The sequence below is a fragment of the Bactrocera dorsalis genome, chromosome 2 (assembly GCF_023373825.1).
Source record: "Bactrocera dorsalis isolate Fly_Bdor chromosome 2, ASM2337382v1, whole genome shotgun sequence".
Taxonomy (NCBI): Eukaryota; Metazoa; Arthropoda; class Insecta; order Diptera; family Tephritidae; genus Bactrocera; species Bactrocera dorsalis.
In genome coordinates, this window is record NC_064304.1 from 38,874,009 (window position 1) to 38,897,032 (window position 23,024).

Below are 23,024 nucleotides of genomic sequence, written 5' to 3' on the forward strand. Positions count from 1 at the left end.
TAAAGGTCTAGCTGCATCGTCAGACAACCACTCTACCAACCTTGCCAAGCCTATGTAAGGTTGAAAGAATCTTCAAGACGTGAGTATACAGTATTTCTGAACCATTATATTTTTAGATGTGATTTGGACGCATTATTTTCTGAGAAGTTTCTTATTTTTCTTCCGGATTTTATTTCCCCTTTCCACTTCTCCTTAGCAATAAAGTAGGGTCGTTTATCAATTTAATGTCTCTCAAGAAAGTTAAAACTGACAAGGAAACATAGAACTTCAGACTCTGCAGCCATACGGCGAAATATTGTTGAGTAAAATATTTAGTTGCTAGCAAAATCTGCTACCCAAAATGGCAACAATGAAAATTTTAAATCCATCAAAGTGTGTGTGAATGGGTCACTTCCATTTTCCATTACAATCAGCGGTCATCAAAAGAGAGCGAGAATATCAAAGTCCCACGTTGTTATCCAACTAAGCGTGTGTTTCTCTGCATGTTTGGTTATTTTATTCACAATAAACTTTTTTTCATTAAAAATTTCATTACTCCGCAGACAATATGTGGGTTCATATCACAAAGGGAATATAATGAAGCAAAAGAAAAAGTAATTTTCTATGACCAAAAAAACCCTTAAATGTTTATCTAAAAAATAAGAGTAAAATCAAATATAACAAGGACGATAGACACAAACACACGCACATACAGAGGAAGCTAAGGGTAAAAGCCGCGCACTCATATGCTGTGCGTTGACTAATTGGAGGCGGTTGGGGCGCGAAGTCACATGGGAACAAATGCATGTGAACATATACATAAGTATGAAGCTGTGTGTGTGTGTATGAAGTAGCAATTAAACTGTGTGTTGATAAAATCTCAACGCGCTGATGTTTGGAAGTCAACTGAATTTTGTAATGTCTCTGATACTTACATATACATATCTACATATATGTATGTATATGAATGAATATGTATGTTCATTTAATTTGTTACCCATTTCTGTGTTAAATTACGCAGTTAATATCTCGGCTAGGCACAAATGGACTTTTGAAAATTTGGACTTAATGAAAATTGAGTCATTTGGCTTATAAATATGTAAGCTGTTTATAGATTGTGAATTTTAAGCGGCTTAAATGGTTGACTAATAAATGAGATATAAGGGTAAAAACTTGACATTAGTTTTTACACCAAAAATTTAATCATACCTACACATACATACATGCATACCTAAGCTGCTATATATATTTCTGGACTAGGCAACACTAAGTGTTGCCAGATGCAATCTGACATTTCCATTGGAAAGTTTGACATTTTTTAGCATAACATCACTCAGAACGTTTTGTCATTTAATCGTGAATTGTTTTATTTACAGGAAATTAAAAAATTCATCTCGGCCAAAAAATGGAATTAACTCGTGAACATTTTCGTGCGATCATTTTTCACAACTTTCGACGTGGATTTTCACGACAAGAGTGCATCGATGAACTAAAATCTTTGTATGGCTATGGCTATGAAGCACCATCCTATAGCACTGTGAAAAACTGTTACAACGAATTCAATCGTGGCCGACGCTCGCTCAAAGACGAATTCCGTGAAGGTTGTCCAAAAACAGCCGTTGTGCCAGAAAACATCGATGCCGTACGTGAACTGATAATGCAAGACCGTCATGTAACATACCTTCAAAAAGAGGCTATGCATTTCTCCCACCAGCATACATTCGATATTTCATGAACACCTGGCCGTAAAAAAAGGTTTGTTCTCGTTGGATCCCGCACAATTTGACAATTGCTCAAAAAAAGGCTCGTGTGGATTGGTGTAAAGAAATGCTGAAAAAATACGATCGTGGTGCTTCAAAAGACGTTTGTAAGATCGTCACAGGTGACGAATCATAGATCTATGCGTATGAGCCCAAAACAAAACAGCAATCGACCGTGTGGGTCTTCCAAGGTCTTCCAAGGCGAGCCAAATCCAACGAAAAAAAAACATTTTCGTTGATAAATATTCCTATTTTCATTATTAGGCCAGAAATATATATAGCAGCCCTCGTACGTAAGTATATTTGTATATATAAGTATGTATATATAGGTATGAAGTTTTTTATAAGGTCTCGTAAAATTAAATCTGGGAAAGTTCATTTCCACAAAGTTCCCTTAAGGCAAAGTTTTTACCAGCAAAAAGTAATCACTTGCCAGTTACGGACTATAAAGTGGATGCATAACAGCCTCCAAGCCAGACTGCCATAGCATCTGGTGAACCACTATCTATGAGTGAGACCGGGAGTTATCCTGACGGAATACAAATCCTCACCTATTGACCAATGCCAGCCACTTCCGGGCGATTGCCTATTTCAGACGGTCCAATTGCTCACAGTACACATCCGAATTAATAATTTGGCCGTAGCGTATAGATGATTTCCACCAAACATACAGTAAACTCTTTCTGTCAGTCAATCCTTTTCCGTTCCTGTGATAATTGGGTCTAAGTAAGTCATAGTTTTATTCAGCCAAGTATTGTCAAACCGACAGCATTCCTCTTAATTACTTCAGCAATGTTTTCTTTGACAGCAGTCAATCCTGGCTTGTCCACCATTTTCGCTTGATGCTATCGAAATACAAAGTCTGAACAAATTTGACACGGACTTGTCTATATAAACTGCGATTTGTACCCTGGAAGGAAAAAAAATTAAGTTCCTATAGAACCATGACTACGAAATTGTTGTAATGGATATGAAGCCTGTCAATGATAGACTCCAAAGTAGGAAATACCAGAATATTTGCAAACATGACATCGAGTAGAGATCGCAATACAGATGCTTGACATCGTAGCTGAGACCTCATATACAAGGTGCGTTCCAAGGTAAAAAGGACATTTTGAATCTAGCGCCCCCTCGTGGAGCCATCTATATGTGGACTGGTGCGTTAGAATTTGCTATCTTTATCGATTGTCAAGTGAGAATTTCATGACACTTCATCGATTGGAAGTGAAGTTATTTCGTTTTAAGTGTCAGTATGTTTATGTTATCGGTGCGAAAATGAGCTTCGAACAAAGAGCCAACATTAAATTTTGTTTTAAAATTGGTAAAACTTTCACCGAAACATTCCGACTGATGAAACAAGTTTATGGAGATAATTGCCTATCCCGTAGCAGAGTGTACGAGTGATTTCAATGTTCTTAATGTGGTCGTGAGGACATAAATGACGATCAACATGTGGGCCAATCAAAATCCGTGATCACCGAAAATTCCATGGAAACTGTGCGTGAATTCATCAAAACTCAGCCGAAATCATCATTGAAATTCATGAAAATGGAATTGAACATCTCCAAAACATCGCTTTATCGCATTTTTACCGAAAATTTGGGCTTACGAAAGGAATGTTCAGGGTTTGTTCCGCACAAATTGGATGACGACCAAAAATTGCACAGAATCCAACATTCGAAAGACATCTTGTGACCGATTATTTGACCAAAAATCACATTTTAACCATTAACCACTCCCCGTATTCACCTGATATGGCACTGTGCGACTTCTTCCTTTTCGGAAAAATGCATTTTTCCATGAAAGGAAAGCGTTATGCAAACGTAGAGAACATTTAAAAAGCTTGCACCGGCATACATCAGTAATTTAAAGGAAGTCACTGTTATCGTATTGTCAGGTTAGCTCTACAAAGTAGAACTGACAATATTGTATGTACATATACATACATATGTATGTTATTATCATCAATTGTTTAAATAAACTGAATTATAAAACATTTTGATATACAGTGCACTCGCGGTAACGTGAACTAATTAAAACCAAGGGAGTTCACGTTAGTGAAAATGTTCACGTTAGCGATTGTCGAATTTGAAGACGCAAAATAACTTCAAATTGCTAAATTCAGGATTTTTACACATTTAAATGTAAAAGTATTTTGTTATTGCCATTAGTATGTTCATGGATATGAACATACATATTAAATTGCGAATAAAATTTCACATTAGATTTATTCATTAAAAAGATCCGATATCTTTTTCTGCTGCTTTTTCCTTTCTAATAGCTGAAATACTGCTTTCTCCCTTAAGCGACTAAGTACACTCATGTCGCTTTGATCAACCATTGCATCTCCAGCCCATTGCAATGCCTTGTTAAAGATTTCAAATGCCTCACTAGCGGCAATTTTCTTTATGGGGTCTTCGGCAATACAATCATCATCGTCACTTTCTTCAATTTCATAGATTTCGGTGATTTCATAGATTTCGGTGGTATCATCAACACAAGGGTCATCGTTCCACTCTCGAACCATTGGCAATGTAAACTCAACCTAAAATAGAAAAAAGTAATAATGATATCAAAGTGTGTCGTAAGACTTCTACCTGAGGACTCAAGTCCTGAAGGAGATCAACTGACATTCGCATTAAAGAGTTTATTTCTGCACTCCATTTGTCTTTCCGGATACTTAATGGAATGTTATATTCAGGGTCCTCCTCGTTTCCCATTAAACTTAAAATTTTTTTCCAACAATTGGCAAGAGTTTCTGTCCTGACCCGATCCCACGCGACAGATAAAAGGGTAACAGCATCTTTCAACGTTACATTTTTCATTTATTCAAGCAAATCTAAGTTTTTTGCTGCTATTGAAGCCAACAAACTGTTTCTGTAATATAACTTCGTTATTTTAATCGCATTTTGATCTATAGGTTGGATAAGAGGGGTGACATAAACATGGCAATTATATTTCCATCTTCAGTTTTTAATTCTGCTTCACTTGGATGAGAGAGAGCGTTGTCAATAAGTAATAGTGCCTTTATTGGTAAGTTCTTCCGCTTTAGAAACAATCTTACCTGGCCAAAAGCAAGAATTTATAATAATTATTAATTAAGTGAAAAAATTGTTTACCTGTGGCACAAAAGATTGATGGAACCAATGTTTAAAAATGGCAGACGTCATCCAGGCTGATTTCGAGTTCTTATAATCCGTAGGGCAACTAAAGTGTTTAAAGCTGTGTGGATTTTTTGCCTTACCAATTACTAAAAGTTTAAGTTTATGTGCACCTGATGCATTTGCGCAACAGAGAAATGTTATACGCTTCTTCTCCGTCTTTGTTCCTGGAGCAGTTTTTTCATGCGATGATACATAGGTCTTATCTGGCAAAAGCTTCTAGAATAAACCAGATTCGTCAGCATTATACAATTGGTCATTACATAACTCCATTTCCTCAATTTTTTGTTTTAGTTTCAGTTTAAATGGATCAACCAATTGAGGCTGCGATGAGAGTTTTTCTCCAGATACTTTAAGCAATCTAACTCCGTATCTTTTCTTAAATCTCTGGAGCCATCCGTCACTAGCATTGAATCCGGTCGCGTTTTCTTTAAGTAGGGAATGCAATTCCTTAGCCTTTTCTTTTAGCATTAATCCACTTACAAGACAATTCCTTTCGCGCATCCGGATGAACCAAAGGTATAGACTTTTTTCCCTTGATTGGAAGCTCTGACGATTTTAAAGTTTTTTTCTTTTTCCCGGTCCTTGGTATGTATTATTCACGCATTTTAAAATGGCTTCTTTTTTCTTTTTAATACTGCATTGTTGACTTAGCGACATTATATTTTTTTGCTAAGTTAGTCACACTTGTTCCTTTTTTCAGACTGTCTAAAATGTCTGCTTTTTCTTTTAATTGCAAACACTTCGATTTTTTAGAACTCATTCCGATTGATTGATCACTCCGCGAAAGAAAAAACCTTCAACTGAAGTAATTCGTGTCATATGGTAAAAATTTGCGCAAATTTTTCAATATTAGGGGATTCCCCGAACTTAAAAAATAAAATTTTATGTATTCAGTGTTGTCCGTATGTTAATAAAAAGTGTAGTGAACAAAAATTTTGTTCACGTTACTGAGCTTTCTAAGTAAGTTCGTTCACGTTACAGAGTAGTCAATGTAAAAAAAAGCGTGTTCACGTTAGCCGGTGTTCACGTTAGACGGTGTTTACGTTACCGCGAGTGCACTGTAGTTTCCTAACAGCCAAAACCTTAAGTCCGAAAGCAACTATATTTTTATATGGTCACTCAATTCTATGAATTTAGCATCGAATAACATTAACAGGGAAGAGGAATTTTGAACATAAAACCATTTGGACCGAGGTTATAGAAATTGTCGGCGCCTCTTAAATAAACAAGGTTAGAATTTACCTAAATTAGTTGGAGAAAAATATTAGTTGCCTACTACAAAATAATAACATTAACATGAAAATTAACTTGCCTTGTATGCAGTTGAAGCGGAAGCAAATGAAGATGTAATCACTAAAGACAGGAGAACAAGGCAAAACGGCGGCCGGAGCTTCTAAAAACTTGTGATTGCTTATAAGCACTTGATTTCAGGCGATAATTGCACACTTTCACTTTTTAAGCTTGCATATTGACACACACATACACATTATACATATTATTTCCACAATTATAAATATTTTCACTAAATTTTCAATGTACGCGAAATCGCACTTTTGATTGACAAATATTAAAACTTCACTGACACTTCCGTTTGAAATGTCTGAAAGTCGATATGGCAGTGCTTAAGTTTGGAAAACAACAAGTGGTACATGTACATATGTAGGTATATTAGGGTAACACAAAACTAAAAACGTTGGTTCATACTAAAATGTATATACATATTTTTTTATTATTATTTTTTTTTATTAGCGAGATAATGCACATTAATCCACATTAAGAATAAATTTTTCATGATATTATTATGAAAAATTTCTATAGCATGTGTTAATTTCGCTATGTATAATACCCTCCAGAAATATAAAAGTGTTCATACAAGAATTTAGTAAGTTTATATCACAGCTATATGCTATAGGGGTCCGATCTGTGACATTTTCTCGGATATTGTACCGGTGTCTTGGCAATAATGTTGCCATGTTTCGTGAACAAATGATGTCAAATACAAGAGTTTTCAATACAAGTTTTGAATTTTGATCGTTCAGTTTGTATGGCAGCTATATGCTTTAGACGTCCGAAATCGGCGGTCCTGACAAATGAGTCGCTTCTGTGGGAGGAAAGGACAACATGTACAAAATTTCAAAAACTTCCAGACTAGGATGAGGTTCTAGTATATATAGACAGACGGTCAAGCAGATGTTCATAGATAACCCTGTACAAGGTATGAAAAGGAGATTGGTTGAAAACAAAAAAATTTCTAAGCTTTTCCTTATGACACACGTCATTACATACTGCAGCTTTCCACGCATTCGCCGTTATTTTCATTTCCTTTAAAAGAAATTATTCATTAACTCCTTTAACTTCGTCAAATAGTCCGTTTGCTAATAATAATATTAATATTTAATAGTTTAGCAATTAAATAGGATGCAGCTAATGAGACCAAACGCGCATTCTACGCTAATGGAAACACACACTCCCACACGCTTACATCGCCCACACTTGCCCACAACAGTGAAAATGGTTGAAGAAGCTATACTCGCGCTAAATTCCCACCGCGGCTTCTCGTTACATAAGCTGAAGAAGTACATTAGCGAGAAATATCAGTTAGGATTGAATCCACGACGGAATAACTTGATTAGAACGCATTTACGTGCACAATTGGTCGATGGGACGCTAATAAATGTGTCCGGTAAAGGTTTAACTGGCAGGATGCGGGTGGCAGCAAAAACGAAGAAAAGTGTCACTAGCAATACTATTGCTACCGAAATGCAACAAAGTGGAGGGCGAAACGGTAGCGCAGATGCGACATTCGTTGCAGCTAAACGCAAGAAAGCTGTTGGCAAAACAAAGGGCGCCAACAAGTCAACAAGTGGTTCGCAAGCAAGGACACCACCTAATAAGATAGCGCAACCGTTGTTGATACCAGATGCACCACAACGCAACTCCATGACGGGTCACGCTCATTTGGAGGCTGGCGGAGGAACGCCTTGCTCTTCTGGCGGGCGCGTGGGACGTAAACGAAAGTTGCTGCCACTACCACTGGAGTACATTGCGCTTTCGCAGGAATATTGAGTGGGGATGTGGGGTTACTGGCAAAACTCAAGCGTGGTATTTTGAGTTTAATTGCAGAGTAGCAGAAAAAGAAGTTTATGGAGTTTAAACTAAAAATGGAAGAAGTGATATAGGAAGAAATTGTATTTGGCTTCGTGCAGTATTACTGTGTAATACTTTTAAGTGAAGCGTTATTGTTAAAGTGCCTATTAAAACTTCAGTGTAAATATGTAAAATATGTGAATTTCATAATTTAGTTAGATTTGAATTTTGTTAGGTATAACATTAATTTTGTTGCTACATTTTTATTTTGTTGAATTAAGCAGGTCTTATTTAAATGAGCTAACACTTGTTTAGTGAACTTTTATTTTTTATATTTATTGGCGTTAATTAATATTACAATTAATACGCATTTAATACAAAGTACATACATTTTAAATTAAAATATTTCGTTTGTTTGTTTTATTTTCCCATAGTTCGGCTAACATTAGGCTACACTATTCGTTTCATACTTGTTGTGGAGATTTTTTCTATTAATTTAGAATAATTTTACTAGAAAGTAATATATTTTTTGCTCTTGTGATGAATCTTCTTGCTAATGCTGCACTTGGAAATGAACTGCATACAAACAATACTAAAATATCTTTTTTTAATTAATACTTCTTTATATAAGTATGAAAATCATTTCGAAATCGAAGCAGATCGAACATGCTTTTTTTGGAATTAACTTATAAGTTTTCACATATAAACTACTGACCGTATTCCCCAAGAGTATACATCTATTTGGTGTACGTATTTTGCACTTGCGTACATTTCACAATGTACAATGAGTTCGCCAGTACATACATACTGGTGGCGCGCATTAACATTTCATGTGCAACAAAAAAAAACTAACAAAACAAAAAACATTGCATACCATATCAATTGAACTACAAGTATGCGCATATAAATAAAAAAAATTCTTACACTATGCATAGTAGCTGAAATTGTGGGGAAAAGTATTTGAAAATCATAAACTAAACTAAAAAAAATTCAAATGCATGCCGCATCATGTCACGAACACAAAGAGCTGCAACCATTACGCATCTCATCGCCAACAACTCTTCTGCTGCACATTCTACTATAAATTTATTTAAATGTTTGCTTTTTGGAATTCTTTTGTATTGCGTTTCCCAAGCTAACGACAGCTTGGCTTAAGACTGATCTTTGGGCACGCGGCGCTTGCGAGCGGCCTTCGTCGAGGTTTCCTGTAATGTAAATGAAATGGACAATTGTGAAAAAAAAACTAAACGAATTAATTTGTTAACCCCGACTCACCCCAGTGACGGTCTCCTCAGCGTCATCATCTTGTGATTCTTTGCCGCTGTTTGTGGCAGCAGCTGCGGCTGTTGTAGCCTCAGCTTCCTTCTCTTCGTTCTCATCTTTAACATCTAAATCAGACTTTTTAGTTTTAGGACTAGATACATTGTTGCTGCTACTGCTAGTGGCACTGCTGTCGGCATCGCCGCCTGAAGTGGCTGCAGTGTCATCAGGTTGCACGGCATCGGTTTTCTTGGCATCAGCATCGGAACCGGACTCCTACAAAATTTGTCGAAAGTATGTTATACAAAATGGAAATAAACCACGTTCTGCACACTTAGTACTAGCGCTTGGCATTTACCTTCGAACTGGATCTCTTAAACAAGCGATACAATGTGAGTGAGAGTGGTGTGGCACCAGCTAATACAATTGCTACACGCCAAGCCCAAGAGCTTTCTTTGAAGAATGATACGATTTTATTGAAAAATGTCTCCTACAAATTGGTGCAATCGTTTACAAATACAACAAGCCACATACAAAGGAAGAGAAAATAAAAAAAGGTGAAGCAAAATTAAAAATAATAAAACTTGTACAAAGTATTTTTCTGAGGTTATGAAGCTTACATTAAAGATATACGTAACTTATGCTACAATTTGTCGAGCGTCAACTTTATAATTATTACTACAACAACACTCATTAATACAAAAGCTAAGTTATGTTAAAAAAAAGTTCTCTTAACACCTCCTTAGCACGGCCGTATAAATAGAACACGTAGCAGCCAACCGGTATGAGCAAATATGTGAAGTACAAGGCCCACCAACCGGGCTTGTAGTTTATACGCTTCATCAGACGATGCCAAAGCGTTTTCTTTTTTTTTTTGTTGGGTTATGTTTAAATTTAGAAATTTAACTATTAGTTATTGTAGAAATATACACGTTTAAAATACATTTACGTATGATAAAATGTTGATAAGTTGATAAAAAAAATTAATTATCACTGCCTGCGAAACACACTTACCGACTCCTTATCGATATATTTACGCTTAATATCAAACGTTTTGGCGGCGAAATCTCTGGCCAACTCAATATCGTCAGCGACAATTAAGTTGTCAAACAAAATACTGTCAGACATCGACCAAAGTTCAAGGCCCACAGCTGACTGTTGACAAAAAACAGTAGATAAGAAAACAATTACTTGATGAGTTGTGAACAAACAAACAAAAAAATCATTCATAATGTCTATATGTATGTATGTATAAGTGAATTTTAATCGTTGTTTCGCACTTACGATAGGTGTCATCTTGAATGGTGTGAGATCTTCAAAGTAATCGGGATTGGGTATTTTACGTGCAGCCCATTTGCCTTGATAATTTGGATTGTCGATGAGTGGTGCACGCCATTTACCTTTGTACTCCTTGTTGGGTATGAGCGGCGCTTTCCATTCACCACAGCCAACTGCCTTTTCACAAGCAGGATTATCAATCATTGGTGCTTCCCATTCGCCATCCATTTCGGCGTCCCAATCTTCGGGTTTGACGGCTGTGGGATCTTTTGTGATGAAAAAAAAATTATTTTCGGGCTAAAAAATATAGTTTTAATTAACTGAATTTACCAGGTATCATGGCAGGTTCTTCTTCAAGCCAACCATCTGGCATAACAGCTGTAGGATCTGGTATTTGTGGTGGTGCATCGTCATCCCAATCTGCTGGTTTCTTAGCGGTTGGGTCAGGTATCTAATAAGTAGAGGAAAATTGAAAATAATAAAATAAATGAGGGAAGATGTGGGAAGCAAAAAACTATCTGCTTACCTTCTCACGCTCATCCCAGTCTTTCGGTTTCTTGTCCTCGGGATCGTCAATTTCACGTGGCGGGTTAACTGGAGGCGCGAACTCCGACAGCAGCGAACCCTGATTCACTACCTTGTGATCGACGCTTATTTCGAATGTATTATCTGGACGTATCACCAATTGATAGAGATGTGGCAATTTGTCCTTGAATGGCTCCTCCAAGCGATCTCTGAATAAATACAATTTAAAAGAAAGAAAACGTCAATACGGTTTTCATATATTTGTTTTGTTTCGCACTTTCATATGCACTTTTACTACATTTTCATTTTCGCTTTGCCTGAGCGTTAAAAGTTGGGGCCGTGCACACTCATATAAACGGATAGATAAGGCTTATAGCACATAGTAGGTGTAAATGGCCGGCACGCGGTCACATAAAATGTGATTAAAAAAAATCAATACATCACTAATAATTAGGAGAGCATGTAAACATGTCATTTATACACTTAGCAGTAATAATTAAGCAAAATTAATGTTTAGCCTTAATTATTGTTTGTGGTTGCTGTCATAAATTGTGCTAGCTATACAAACTGTAATTGTTATATTCACTATTTGTGCACAAAAATCGATAACATTCCTGTTGCTAAATTTACTTTGGTTTTTTGCAGTGCTTTTCCTCGATACTGCCATTAATTGGATTAACGTGGCGGAATATGAAGTGTAGTTTAATATCGCTGCCACATTTGTCCGGTCCAAACATAATGGTGTATGGCGTCTTATCGTTGAACTATAAAGTAACAAATAATACATTATATGCAACTGAGGGAATATATCAAAATTCCAAATAAATGTTTACCTTCTTGAGGTCTTCTGTATGTACGCCATGTGAAAGTAGCTTGATATATGAGCCGCCACATTCTTGTCCCTCCTGAAAGCGAAAAAAATGAATAAGTACACGAAATGTGGTGGGTCAATTTACTATGGCTACATTGTAGGGTGAGAGAAGTGTCAATATACTCGGTGTATAATTTAATTATATCACACTAGTAATGTTGAGCATGTAACTGAATAGCTGATGGAATGGATTTAGCATTTGATTTACACATATGCTTACTAACCTGCATAGTTACTTCGTACTGCACTACGAGTGGTGCGTCGCTCTTAAAGGTGAATGGTTTGTTAAGCTTTGAAGCAATGGCGGCATGTTTCGCCTTCGATTTGAGCACGAGACCAATGTCTTTCTTGGATACGATACGTTGTGGTGCCTCCCACTCCCATATGCCGTCATATTTGGCAATTTCTTCGGCGATGTCATCTTTCTTTGCTTCCGATTTGATCCAACGCTTGCGAGATTCGGCGATGTCATCAAAGTGATCGGCAAAGTAGAATTTATTTTGATCGTAAACGGGACTTTCGTAGACAATTTCTTCCAGCTCATTGTCATCCTAAGGTGGAAACAAAATAGTAGCAGTTAGAAACATTAAATAATATATTGAATAAAGCCAGGTTCTAGCTTAATTGCATAAACTAATAGTATGAGACTTTTCGCATATAGAAAGATCTTAAACAATTTTAGTTATAGTTTTTTTGCGAGTGACTGTCAAACACTTCTCTTGGTATTTTCTTGTAAATATTTAATCGATATATTTCTATCATTTCTAAATTTTTTATTCATTTGTAAGATTTCTTTTAACTGCGGCAATAAATATTATTTCTTAATTAAAAAAAAAGTTAACATCTGTTTCTCCAAAGCAAATGTACACTTCATAAATAAAGAAGTTACCAATATTTTCCATAAAAGAACTTTCCTTTAGTAGAAAGGAACATCTGTAAAATTTCATATTGTTATCCCAAAAACTGACCTTGTTCGGGTCATAATCAGCATCATAAAGCAGAAAAACTGACGCTTGGCAATGCAATAGATATATATGCCGGATGTTTATATATGTATATGCATTTATGTTTGCATATTATTAATAATATGAATATATTTTCTCGTTACATGCAAAGAGACAACCTAATTTAACAGAAAAAGTAAAATAATTGTGGTTGCACAAAGAAAAAACTCTTAGACACTTAGAATGCATTATTACACAGCTTGAGAACTCCCCAGTTGATTTCTATAGATACTGGTGTTTTTCAGAACAACAAAGTTCATTGATCAATATGATTCCCAGCAGCAATACAAAGTCAAATCTCGTAGCAAGTTCTCGTAGCAAGTCTCAATATTTTCAGTAATCCAAATGTACTCCAATAATATAATATTCCATCTTATCATTTTCCTTCCGACATTCAACTACTTTTACATATTTTTATTAAACCAACAAAATCACTGCAAAACACTCATATTGAGGTTATGTTGTTGGAAAGTAGTTGCAATTAATTGTATTTAAATACAAAATTTTTATACTCTTGTCAACAGTTGTACGCATTAGTTTACTGGTAACGCACATAGCTATCACATTGTTCTTTATTTTTCCCAGTTCCAACCTTATTCCATCATTAGTATCAAAGTACCCTCATACACATTCGGCATGACGTGGTACAGAACACACATTATAACTACTATACGACAGGGGCTTACTATTAAAGGCGTTGCAGGGGAAATTATAGTAGCAACGTGCATACACACTTATGCATATATAGAAGTAGAAACAGCGCTGCCGGTTGCTTTATCAGTGATGGCATCACATGTGCGCTATTGCAATAGAACAAAGGTGGCAATGGCCCTCTTTTTCTACATTGCAAGCTATACTCATTTTATTAATTGAAATATTATGTATGGCAAATTTTGTACTTCTTTGTTGCGCTTACCTGCACATCCTCTACTTTGCCATCATCGTCAATTTCATCTGCAAAGTCCTGCTCCACGTCAGCTCGTACTAGGGGCGAACTTGCCAGAAGTAATATAACTAGTAATGAGCCCAAATGCAGCTCCATCAACTGTTTGAATCTCATTTTCCAAATTTTTTCTTACTGTTGCCACAATTTTTGTGAATCAATTGATGCACACAAACACACAGCCACAGTTGAAAGCGTACTGGTTAATTTAACTGAAATAATTAGAAATAGGATTTACAACAATATTGAAAAGTAGTTGGAAGTATATGCTTCAATATAACTTTTTCACCGAACACACTAAATTTAATTAAATATATTGCATGCTTACTTAATTGAGAACCGCTTTGCTTTGCTACTATCGTGAAATTCGTTGTATGAGGAAAAAAACTATGGAAAAACTGGAGAAAGTGTAAAATGACAGAATACACGTTGACAATTAGCTGCACTGCTATGCCGACGAAATGCACCACAGAGTTGCAACAAAGTTTCTTGGAAAATTCTAATATAATTAATTTTTGGGTGTGAAAATAGTTGTCCTAATTATATATTCGTAACCAGAAACTGATATTTCTAACCACAATTAAATAGTATTTCCTTAATATGTATGAAATTTGAAGACAAATTTTCATTACGAGTATTGTTTATTTTGTGAGAAAAACAAGAAAGCACAATGACATGTTGGCAAAGTGGTTTACGAATGTGAGAAATGACGCCAAAAGCCAGTTGACATTTCCTGCGGAAGCGGGAATTATACGTTTGCGTAGTTCTACCGTAGAAAATAGTAATTTTGTTAAATTGTGTGAATTTTCATTATTAAAAAGTGATATTGTTTGTTTAAAAGTGTTTGTTATGTTTAATTTAGTGATGTTGTAGTGTTTGCAGCTCAAAATATGTGATAAATCGTAAAAGTTCTTTGAAATTATTATGCGGCAGCCATAGCAGGCAGGGCACCTGCTATGCATTTTGCCACAGAAGTCTCAAACTGTTGCTGCTGCCTTCCTGAACTTCCTCTACGCAAATTTCAAGGTAAGCACTTCTCGCGTATTGTATTGTACAGATATTATATATTTATATGTATATACCTTATATGTTTTAAGAATGTTTGTTTGGTGAATGCTTTTCACCTAGAAGGATTATGGTTATTTTCTTGCTTAATATGCAAATTATAACTTTAACGAAATTGTTTCTAGACTTTATTGGTTTTGTAGAAGCATTTTATAGTAAATTTTGAATCAATCTTATCTAATCCTCGCTTTGCTATAAGCTGGTTGCTGCTAATGAGGTCTGATCAGGGTTAGTATTTTTTACTTTACTTACAATTCATTGTTGATCTCAATATCATCCGTTTTATTCCAGAGATTATGGACGTGAACTGTGGGCTTAAATACTTATGTTTTTTTTAAGTTTTAAGTCCCATGGGGTTTTATGAGAAAATTTGTTCTATGCTGCTATTTTTGTAAGCATTACGCAGGTTACTGTGGTGACCGTCGTTACGTAGCCTTGTCTCTGTTGAAAAAAGTTACAGTATAGGATATGTTTAGTTTATCGCGAACTTGTAACACCCAGAAGGAAAGTCGGAAGCTATAGAAAAACTGGGAAATCTGTAAAATGAAATTAAAAATTATATACAAATGATCAGAACGATGTGTTAAGTGGATTTAGTCCTGTCCGTCGGTATACGCGACAGCTAATCCTTCAGTTTTTGAGATATCGATCTGAAATTGTGCACACTTTCTTTTCTACCCAAGGAGTTGCTCATTTTTTGGAACGGTCGATATCGGATTACTATAGGATATACCTGCCATATAAACTGAACGATCAATATCCAGTTCTTGTGCGGAAAACTTTTTTATTGATGAGAAATTTTCCATGGCTTATTATCCAAGGCCAAGTCCAATCCAAGTTCAAGCAAATTGTTCAGATCGGACCCAGAGAGCAGATAACTGTCATACAAGCTGACCAATCAAAAATAAAGTGTTTGTAAGGTCTCTTGTATTTGTGAAGGGTATTATAGCAACAGTGCAACCGAAGTTAACGTTTTTTCTTGTTTTAAAAAAAAATTCAAAATGTTTGAAATTCAGTGGACAACTTTCATCATCTGTCAACGGCTAAATCTAGATAAACGGTTAGCTTAGTGTCTTGCGGACATTAGAAGTTGCACACAATGTAATAATCTACAGCATGAAAACTTTGCAAATGCTTTGTGTAGCAAATGCAAAAGTGTGTGCGTGAGAATATTATGCACTTGCGTGAGTGTGTGTGTATGAAAACGTTTTGACATATTGAAATAAGCGTTTATGCCAGTAATATGCTTAAGCTAAGCTAATTTATAGTCTGACATTGGATTAACGCACATACCCAAAGCATATGGTCTGCGTGCCGACACACACATGCATACATACACATGAGGCTGGACACACTGCTATACACTGCTTCAGTGTTACTCGACGAAAGAGGGAGCGGGGCAAAACCACGACAGCACCAAGTTGTTATTTGCCTGCTGTATGCTTGGTGCGGCGTCTAAACTTGGCGACCATTTAATGCCGAAGTACAAACCGAAACTTTCACACGTGTCCCACACGGCACGTCTTTTGTGCACACACACCCATACACACTCATACATACATATGTAAATGACTTGGAAACACGCACACGCACACGCAGCCGCATAAGCGTCGGCTTCAATTTCATTTCGACTTGAGGCTAATTTCATTTTTCGCTGACTTAACTGGGATTTACAGTGGACGACGCGCAGCGCTGCTCCAAAAACAACAACAACAATTTGGTGTAAATGTTTCGTGTCGCAGGAAGTTTAGTTTGCGACTATTAATTAAGTAATAAAGTTTTGTCATTAGGAAATCAATATGCCAAGCTAATAAAGTGTTATCCAAACACGTTGGGTAGTCGCCGCCAGTGCTGCCTAGTTTCCGGCTTAGCTACTCGCCTCCTTTCTAGGTACGTAGCGTTGGCGTGGTTCTGGCGTGTGGGTCCACCCGCTTTTGCGTCACTCTGTCGCTGCTTTATTGCTTTATTACTTTGTTTATGTTTTTACGATGCTTATTTTTGTCTTACCAGTAATTGGGCGCTTTCTTTGTACACTTGTTATAATTCTCTGTATTTTTGACTGTTGTGGGGCGGATCATAAAGTCATAAAATGCCATAAATTGAGCGAGACTATACGAAATTCGTGAACTCTGCTTTTTTGGTCAATATAAGTATGTTAGTTAAAGTCGCCATAAAGTATAAATGGTTTGAGAATTTGGCAGCAGTTATTTATTCAACGAAACCTAGGTCCGTTTCTACAACAAGCAGCTTTTCGTTAAAAAAAGCTTTCAACTCTTAACTCTTTCCAAATAATGTTTTTTGTAACTATGAAGAAAATTTGATCAAGATTCCGAAAAATTTATATAATTCGGTTGCGCCGAGGATAGAATACCTTACAATCTTCACAAATAAAAAAGTTTCTATATAAGAAATGTTTTTAATCGGCGAGTTTTTATGACAACTATATGCTAAAGTAGTCCGATCAGAACAATGTATCCAAATTTTGTGGCGATATCTTGGAAAATAATCTATGCCAAATTTTGTGCAGATCTCTTACTAAACAGAGAAGTTTTCCATACAATAACTCGATTTTAATCGGCGATTTCAACAGGTTCTTGGGGAGAAAAGAACGTGTACAAAATTTCAGAGTGATGTCTGAGAACTGAGAAATAAGGGAACTAGCAAGCATACACGAGGTATGACAATTAAGTAATGAGACTGATTCCATAAAAACCGTATATTTGAAAATTACTCTACAACTCTGCCATCCCCTTCAAAGTAGTCCCCTTGGGCAGCTATACAGCGATTCCAGCGCGTTTTCCATGCTTCGTAACATTTCTGGAACGCTTCGACTGGGATGTCCGCGAGTACCCTCGTCACGGCCGCCTGGATGACCGTAATCGGCTCAAAATAGGTTCCTTTGACCACCGATTTTGTTTTAGGAAATAAAAAAGTCACAGGGTGACATGTCGGGCGAATAAGGCGGCTGTTACAACACGGCGATCCGTTTAGAGGCCAAATACCGGGATACGCTGAGTGCGGTGTGGCACGGCACGTTGTCGTGATTAAGGATCCAGTTACAAGCGATGTTTGGGCGCACCCTGTTGACTCGATTTCGCAATCTTTCGAGTACTTGGCAATAGTAGACTTGATTCACAGTTTTCCCCGGTGGAACGAATTCTTTGTGGACGATTCCACGGCTATCAAAAAAGGCAATAATCATCGTTTTCATCTTCGACTTGCTCATGCGAGCTTTTTTCGGGCGGGGGGCGCGCGGAGACAACCATTGTGCCTGGGCACGACTAAGAGCTCTATCACCATACACTCTTACAATTTTAGCGTACGTTTCCGAAGCAGTTACGCCCAATCTGGCGCAAAATTTTATCGCGACGCGTTGCTCTTGATTTCGTTTTTCCATTTTCATGACGAGCACTACAAACACACGTCTACTCAACTTGACGCAGCAGGCGAACTAAACAAGCTAGAGCGATGGTACATATATCAATGGAGAGGAGAGGGATGCCGGAAAAAGAGGAAGGGAATTCAAGGTCGCAGGTTTACCACAAGCGCGGCAATAAAATAAGTCTCATTACTTAATTGTCAAACCTCGTATACTGACGAACATGGCTAAGCAGCTCTGCTCGTCTCAATGTTCATTTACAATATGTACTGTTATACTTGGACTATATACTCGTATTATATCTTTATATATATAAATCTTCTGACCGTGTGTTTGCCTTGAGATTGCTCCTAAACGGATGGGCCGATTTTGATGAAATTTTGTCTGTACGTTCAAGGAGATTCGGGAAAGGTTTATGTTTACAATTTGGTCCACTGGAAAATGTTTTTTAAATTATTTTTTCATTTTTAATCAATTTTTAATTTTGTAATGTTTGATCGATAGATGGCGCTACCATCGCAGTATCCAATATTCAAACCTTAAATTGGCGTAAACGTGTATGAAACAAAACGATGCCAAAGTAAAAGGCGATATCGTTGGATATATATCATTATATGAGGAAAAGTCGGAAAATTGGACATTTCTAAAAAGTAAATTTTTTCCATACACATTTTTTTTCAATTTTTGTTTATTTTGTTTTTCAATATTTTGATTTGTAAATTATTTGATTCGTTCAATTTCGGTCGCTTGCTTTTTTTTCGTCTATTCAAAAGAAAAATTATTGAAAATTATTCAGTGAAAACTTTACGTGTGTTTCACACAAAGAGGTCAATTGCAGATTGAAATTTGTTACGAAGCCACCAAGAGGTCGACCTAATATCGGTCGGTGTTCTTTTTGCCAACAAAGTATGGCAGGCCAAGGCAGGCCAAGGCAAGGCAAGGCAAGAAGTACTCCCAGGATGCGGAGACATACGTTCGGAATTATAATTCGCGGTCAATCAGCAAGTGATCGTCACGATGTTACAGCACGACTTTTCCTACAACAGTTACGATGTTTGATTGTCTTTATCTTGAAGCAACGTATATGTGGTGCTGTTGGATGAGATGTACTTTGTTGAGTGGCAAAAACCTCTATTTTGCATGCACACATTCTTCTTTGGATGATGGTTACACCATAATATGATTCATGGACCTTGCGGACATTACAATCCCACTTTGGTTTGTATGTCTGACAATAAATGCACGAAACACTATTCACTCTGCTTTTCTTTCGGAAGCACAAACTAGAAATGGTAGATATCAACTCTATCGGCGTCGCTCACCAGATAACAGAACGTTCAGCATTCAACTTAGAAGAGTGAATATCGAAGTTGACAACACATGGATCGTACTGTATTCACCATTATTGTCTAATTCACATTCAAAACTCATATTAGTGTTTAGTATTGCAGTTTGGTGAAATCGATAAAATACGTTTGGAAATACGTGACCAAAGGAAGCACAACTTTCGTCAGTGATCCATTTGCAAGGACATTCGGAAATACTTTGATATTATAATTGGGATGCATCGTCGAAGAAATAGTTACGCAGAAAGCAAGGCCAACCAGTAGATTGACATCCAGGTGTCTTATTAACTAATGCATTAGGACGAATTTATACAATCCACCCGAAAAACAACGATTGTTTCTACCTTCGGTTGCTATTGATTAAGGTACGCGGTTCAACTTTATTTGAGTCATTGTTTACTGTGAATGGTATATGGGAATATGTGAAAGTTTTGAAGAAGTAAGCCAGCAATTACAAATGCTGGAACACGTTAATCACTGGAATGAAAATGAAGTTCGCATACTTTTCGATATAAAGATTGTCAAAGACATTTTACATCGTCTTCGCTAAAAATTGGAAATGGTACAATAACGGTTGATACTTCCGGTGGTTCGATATCAATTCCATCTTCCCTTTATCAATTCACGAAAGATGAACTCATCACGAATGTTCGGACATTGGCCAAATTATCGTAACTACGATTCCTTAAGTGCACGCGCAATGTTAGCTGCCAAAAATACCGATGTTGATGACTTAAACTGGAAGATTCAAAGTCAAATTCCGGGAGACTTGCGTTCATACAAATCAATCGATCATCTTGACAATGACGACGACGCCGTCAATTATCCAGTGAAATTTCTAAATTCTTTGGAGAGGCTTGGTATGCCACCGCATCCTGTGCGTCTCAAAGTTGGACCTGTCATTATTATGTTTCGCAATCTTCATGCACCGAAACTGTGTAATGAAACCCGACTGATTGTGAAGCACCCATCGAAAACAAGGGCGCAGAATGCTTGATTGTACGAATTCCTTTGAGTTCTAACGATTTGCCATTTCAGCTCAAATGTATTCCGTTTCCAGTGAAAATTGAATTTGAGATGACGATCAACAGAATAGTCGCATAGTGGGTGACATAAATTTGAAAATGCTATGTTTTTCACACGGCCAGATATAAGTGGCGTGCACACGAGTTGGAAAACCATCTTCTCTGTACATTAACGCACCGGGACAGAAACCAAAAAATGTTGTTTATCAAGCTGCGTTACATTGAAAAAAATGTAGAAAAATCTCAATTAAATGATATCAACACAATATGAATTTTCATTTCAAATTTCTTTTCATTTCAAAGCATATAATTTCACGCAGGACAACGGCTGCGGGGTCAGCTAGTATTTTATAAGTTCTCCGACATTTTGTTCTGTGTATTATAAGCTGCGTGGCAAACTTTATGTTCCCTGAAATCCCTGATCTGAAATCAAAACAAAATCGGGTGTCAGTTGTACCTCAACTGGTTTTACATATAGTAAGATTTGTTCATATTTTCGAAGTTCCTAATTTATTCCTCAAAATCTATGTCATCCCACTCAATGTAATTCCCCTTAGCCCCAATATACTTATACCAACGTGTTTTAAAATCATCGAAACAGTAAATTGAAGTCAATTTCCTGAAGAGTCTTCAATGCGCTTAGCGATTCACAGTAAATGTCTTCAATTGACTCAAAACGGTTACCCCGTAGCGGTCGTTTGAGTTCACAAAGAATCAATGCAGTACACGATGGTGTATTATACTGGTTCAAAAAGCAAAAGTTTTCGACCCATAATTCCGACCTGTTTTTAAGGATAGCTTCGCGCAACGAGGCATAACACTCAAATAGCATTCCTTGTTGACACTTTGGCCAATCGGAAGGAATTTGGAGTGCACCACGTCTCGATAAACGAAGAAAGCTGTCAACATAACCTTCATTTTATAATAATTTTTTTTTTCGGCTTCGGCTCAACTTTGCCACGATATTGGCTGATTGATCGTCTGCTCCTGGGTCATAAGCATAGATCCTGTAGTCATACGATTTCATGACTACCTGTAGTCGGAAAGCATAGACGTTTACGCGACGATGTTTTTCGAAAAAATTGTGTGATTTTGGAATCAATCGTGCTTTCACTTTTCATAGCCTTACATAATCTTCAAAAATGGTTTTCAATGATGCTTGTGATATTCCAACGATAACAATAAGATTTCTGACTGTTAATCGTCGATGATCAGGCACAGATTCTGTGGCCTCACTATCGAAAGCTCCTCCTGTGTATCATACCGCGGGGACCCCAGATGCTTACAGCGTAGTCTTGCCAATGTGGGACAAGTGCACCAAAGACGCTCCATTATTTTCTTGATGCCTTGCTCCAGACATGTCCTTCAGCTGGAGTGTTTTCATCCATCCGGACAACATGATCTAGCCAGCGTAGCCGTTGTCTTTTAATTCGCTGAACTATGTCAATGTCTTCGTATATCTCGTACAGCTCATCGTTCCATCGAATGCGATATTCGCCGTGGCCAACGCGCAAAAATATTCAGAGTGTTGCGCATTGCTAAGATGTCTTTACGCCAACCATTGTTTTCTACGTTTATTCCGAACCTTCGTTCCCAGTTGAACTGTGGGATCATGTACTGAAGGTTCTGTATGTAAATTCTCCTGCAGCCAGTAGTCATAAAAAATTCTCAAATAGTGACTAGAGACAGATTACTGAATTCACCTAATAATCACATACTTAAACGAGTTTTCTAAGATTTTTCTCCTGGGAAATTTCCTCTCTTAAAAAAAATAAAATAATCAACGGCCAGAAATTTATCAAGATTTTGCCAAACAATTCTCAAACGTCTCTATAATATCTTCGAAAATTCGCTAAAAACTGATTTCTTCTAAAAAATATTGCTGGACCTGGTGGAAGAAACAAAGATTATCATTTTTTTCTACCGGCATAATTTCTCAAAGTATTTCCAGCTGTTTACTCTAATGGATATGTGCATTTTATTGTTGTTGTATGGAAAATGAGCGAGTTAATTATGACGTAGTGGTCCAAATGCTGTCTTCTTCCTTTATTGTCGCGCTGTGTAATGAAAAGGAATCAAATTGAAAAGAGGACATTAGTGGCAAGAAAAACTGCAAAGCGCTCGCATAGTTCTATCTACACACAAACAAGCCAAGTAGATGGAGAAAAGATTGTCTATGTGTATATATGTAGTAGGAGCCTGTGTATGGCTATGTAACGTTGATTACCAATTCTGTTGTGTGCGCTAACGGAGCAGCAAATTTATTGCAAACTCTTTATTATGCAACAACAACAACAAAAAAATCTTAGTAATGCTTCAAATGACCAACAAGCATTAC

At 36.8% G+C, this 23,024-nt stretch overlaps 3 protein-coding genes across 4 annotated transcripts; 1 reads left to right on the forward strand and 2 right to left on the reverse strand.

Annotated features, from left to right (window-relative positions):
• Positions 1-3,740: 3,740 nt before the first annotated feature.
• LOC125776832 (uncharacterized) lies at positions 3,741-5,956 on the reverse strand. Its single transcript, XM_049450383.1, has 3 exons — positions 4,859-5,956; positions 4,337-4,803; positions 3,741-4,284 (listed from the first exon to the last, which is right to left on the reverse strand). The coding sequence occupies exons 2-3, from the start codon at positions 4,562-4,564 to the stop codon at positions 3,967-3,969; spliced, it is 546 nt and encodes a 181-aa protein (XP_049306340.1). The 5' UTR covers positions 4,565-4,803; positions 4,859-5,956; the 3' UTR covers positions 3,741-3,966.
• Positions 5,957-6,698: 742 nt separating this feature from the next.
• LOC115066167 (uncharacterized) lies at positions 6,699-8,667 on the forward strand. Its single transcript, XM_049450382.1, has one exon. It carries the CDS (start codon positions 7,322-7,324, stop codon positions 7,967-7,969), a length of 648 nt encoding a protein of 215 aa, XP_049306339.1. The 5' UTR covers positions 6,699-7,321; the 3' UTR covers positions 7,970-8,667.
• Positions 8,278-14,323, reverse strand: LOC105226376 (calnexin). 2 transcript variants are annotated; one of them, XM_011205230.4, is made up of 12 exons: positions 14,200-14,323; positions 13,845-14,083; positions 12,149-12,475; positions 11,887-11,958; positions 11,684-11,817; positions 11,055-11,262; positions 10,859-10,979; positions 10,535-10,794; positions 10,265-10,405; positions 9,609-9,740; positions 9,266-9,526; positions 8,278-9,195 (listed from the first exon to the last, which is right to left on the reverse strand). In XM_011205230.4, the coding sequence occupies exons 2-12, from the start codon at positions 13,986-13,988 to the stop codon at positions 9,142-9,144; spliced, it is 1,854 nt and encodes a 617-aa protein (XP_011203532.2). In that variant the 5' UTR covers positions 13,989-14,083; positions 14,200-14,323; the 3' UTR covers positions 8,278-9,141. The 2 variants fall into 2 exon arrangements, with proteins under 2 accessions (XP_011203532.2, XP_049306332.1); XM_049450375.1 differs by lacking the exons at positions 9,609-9,740; positions 14,200-14,323 and adding an exon at positions 9,989-10,114.
• Between the last annotated feature and the right edge of the window lie 8,701 nt (positions 14,324-23,024).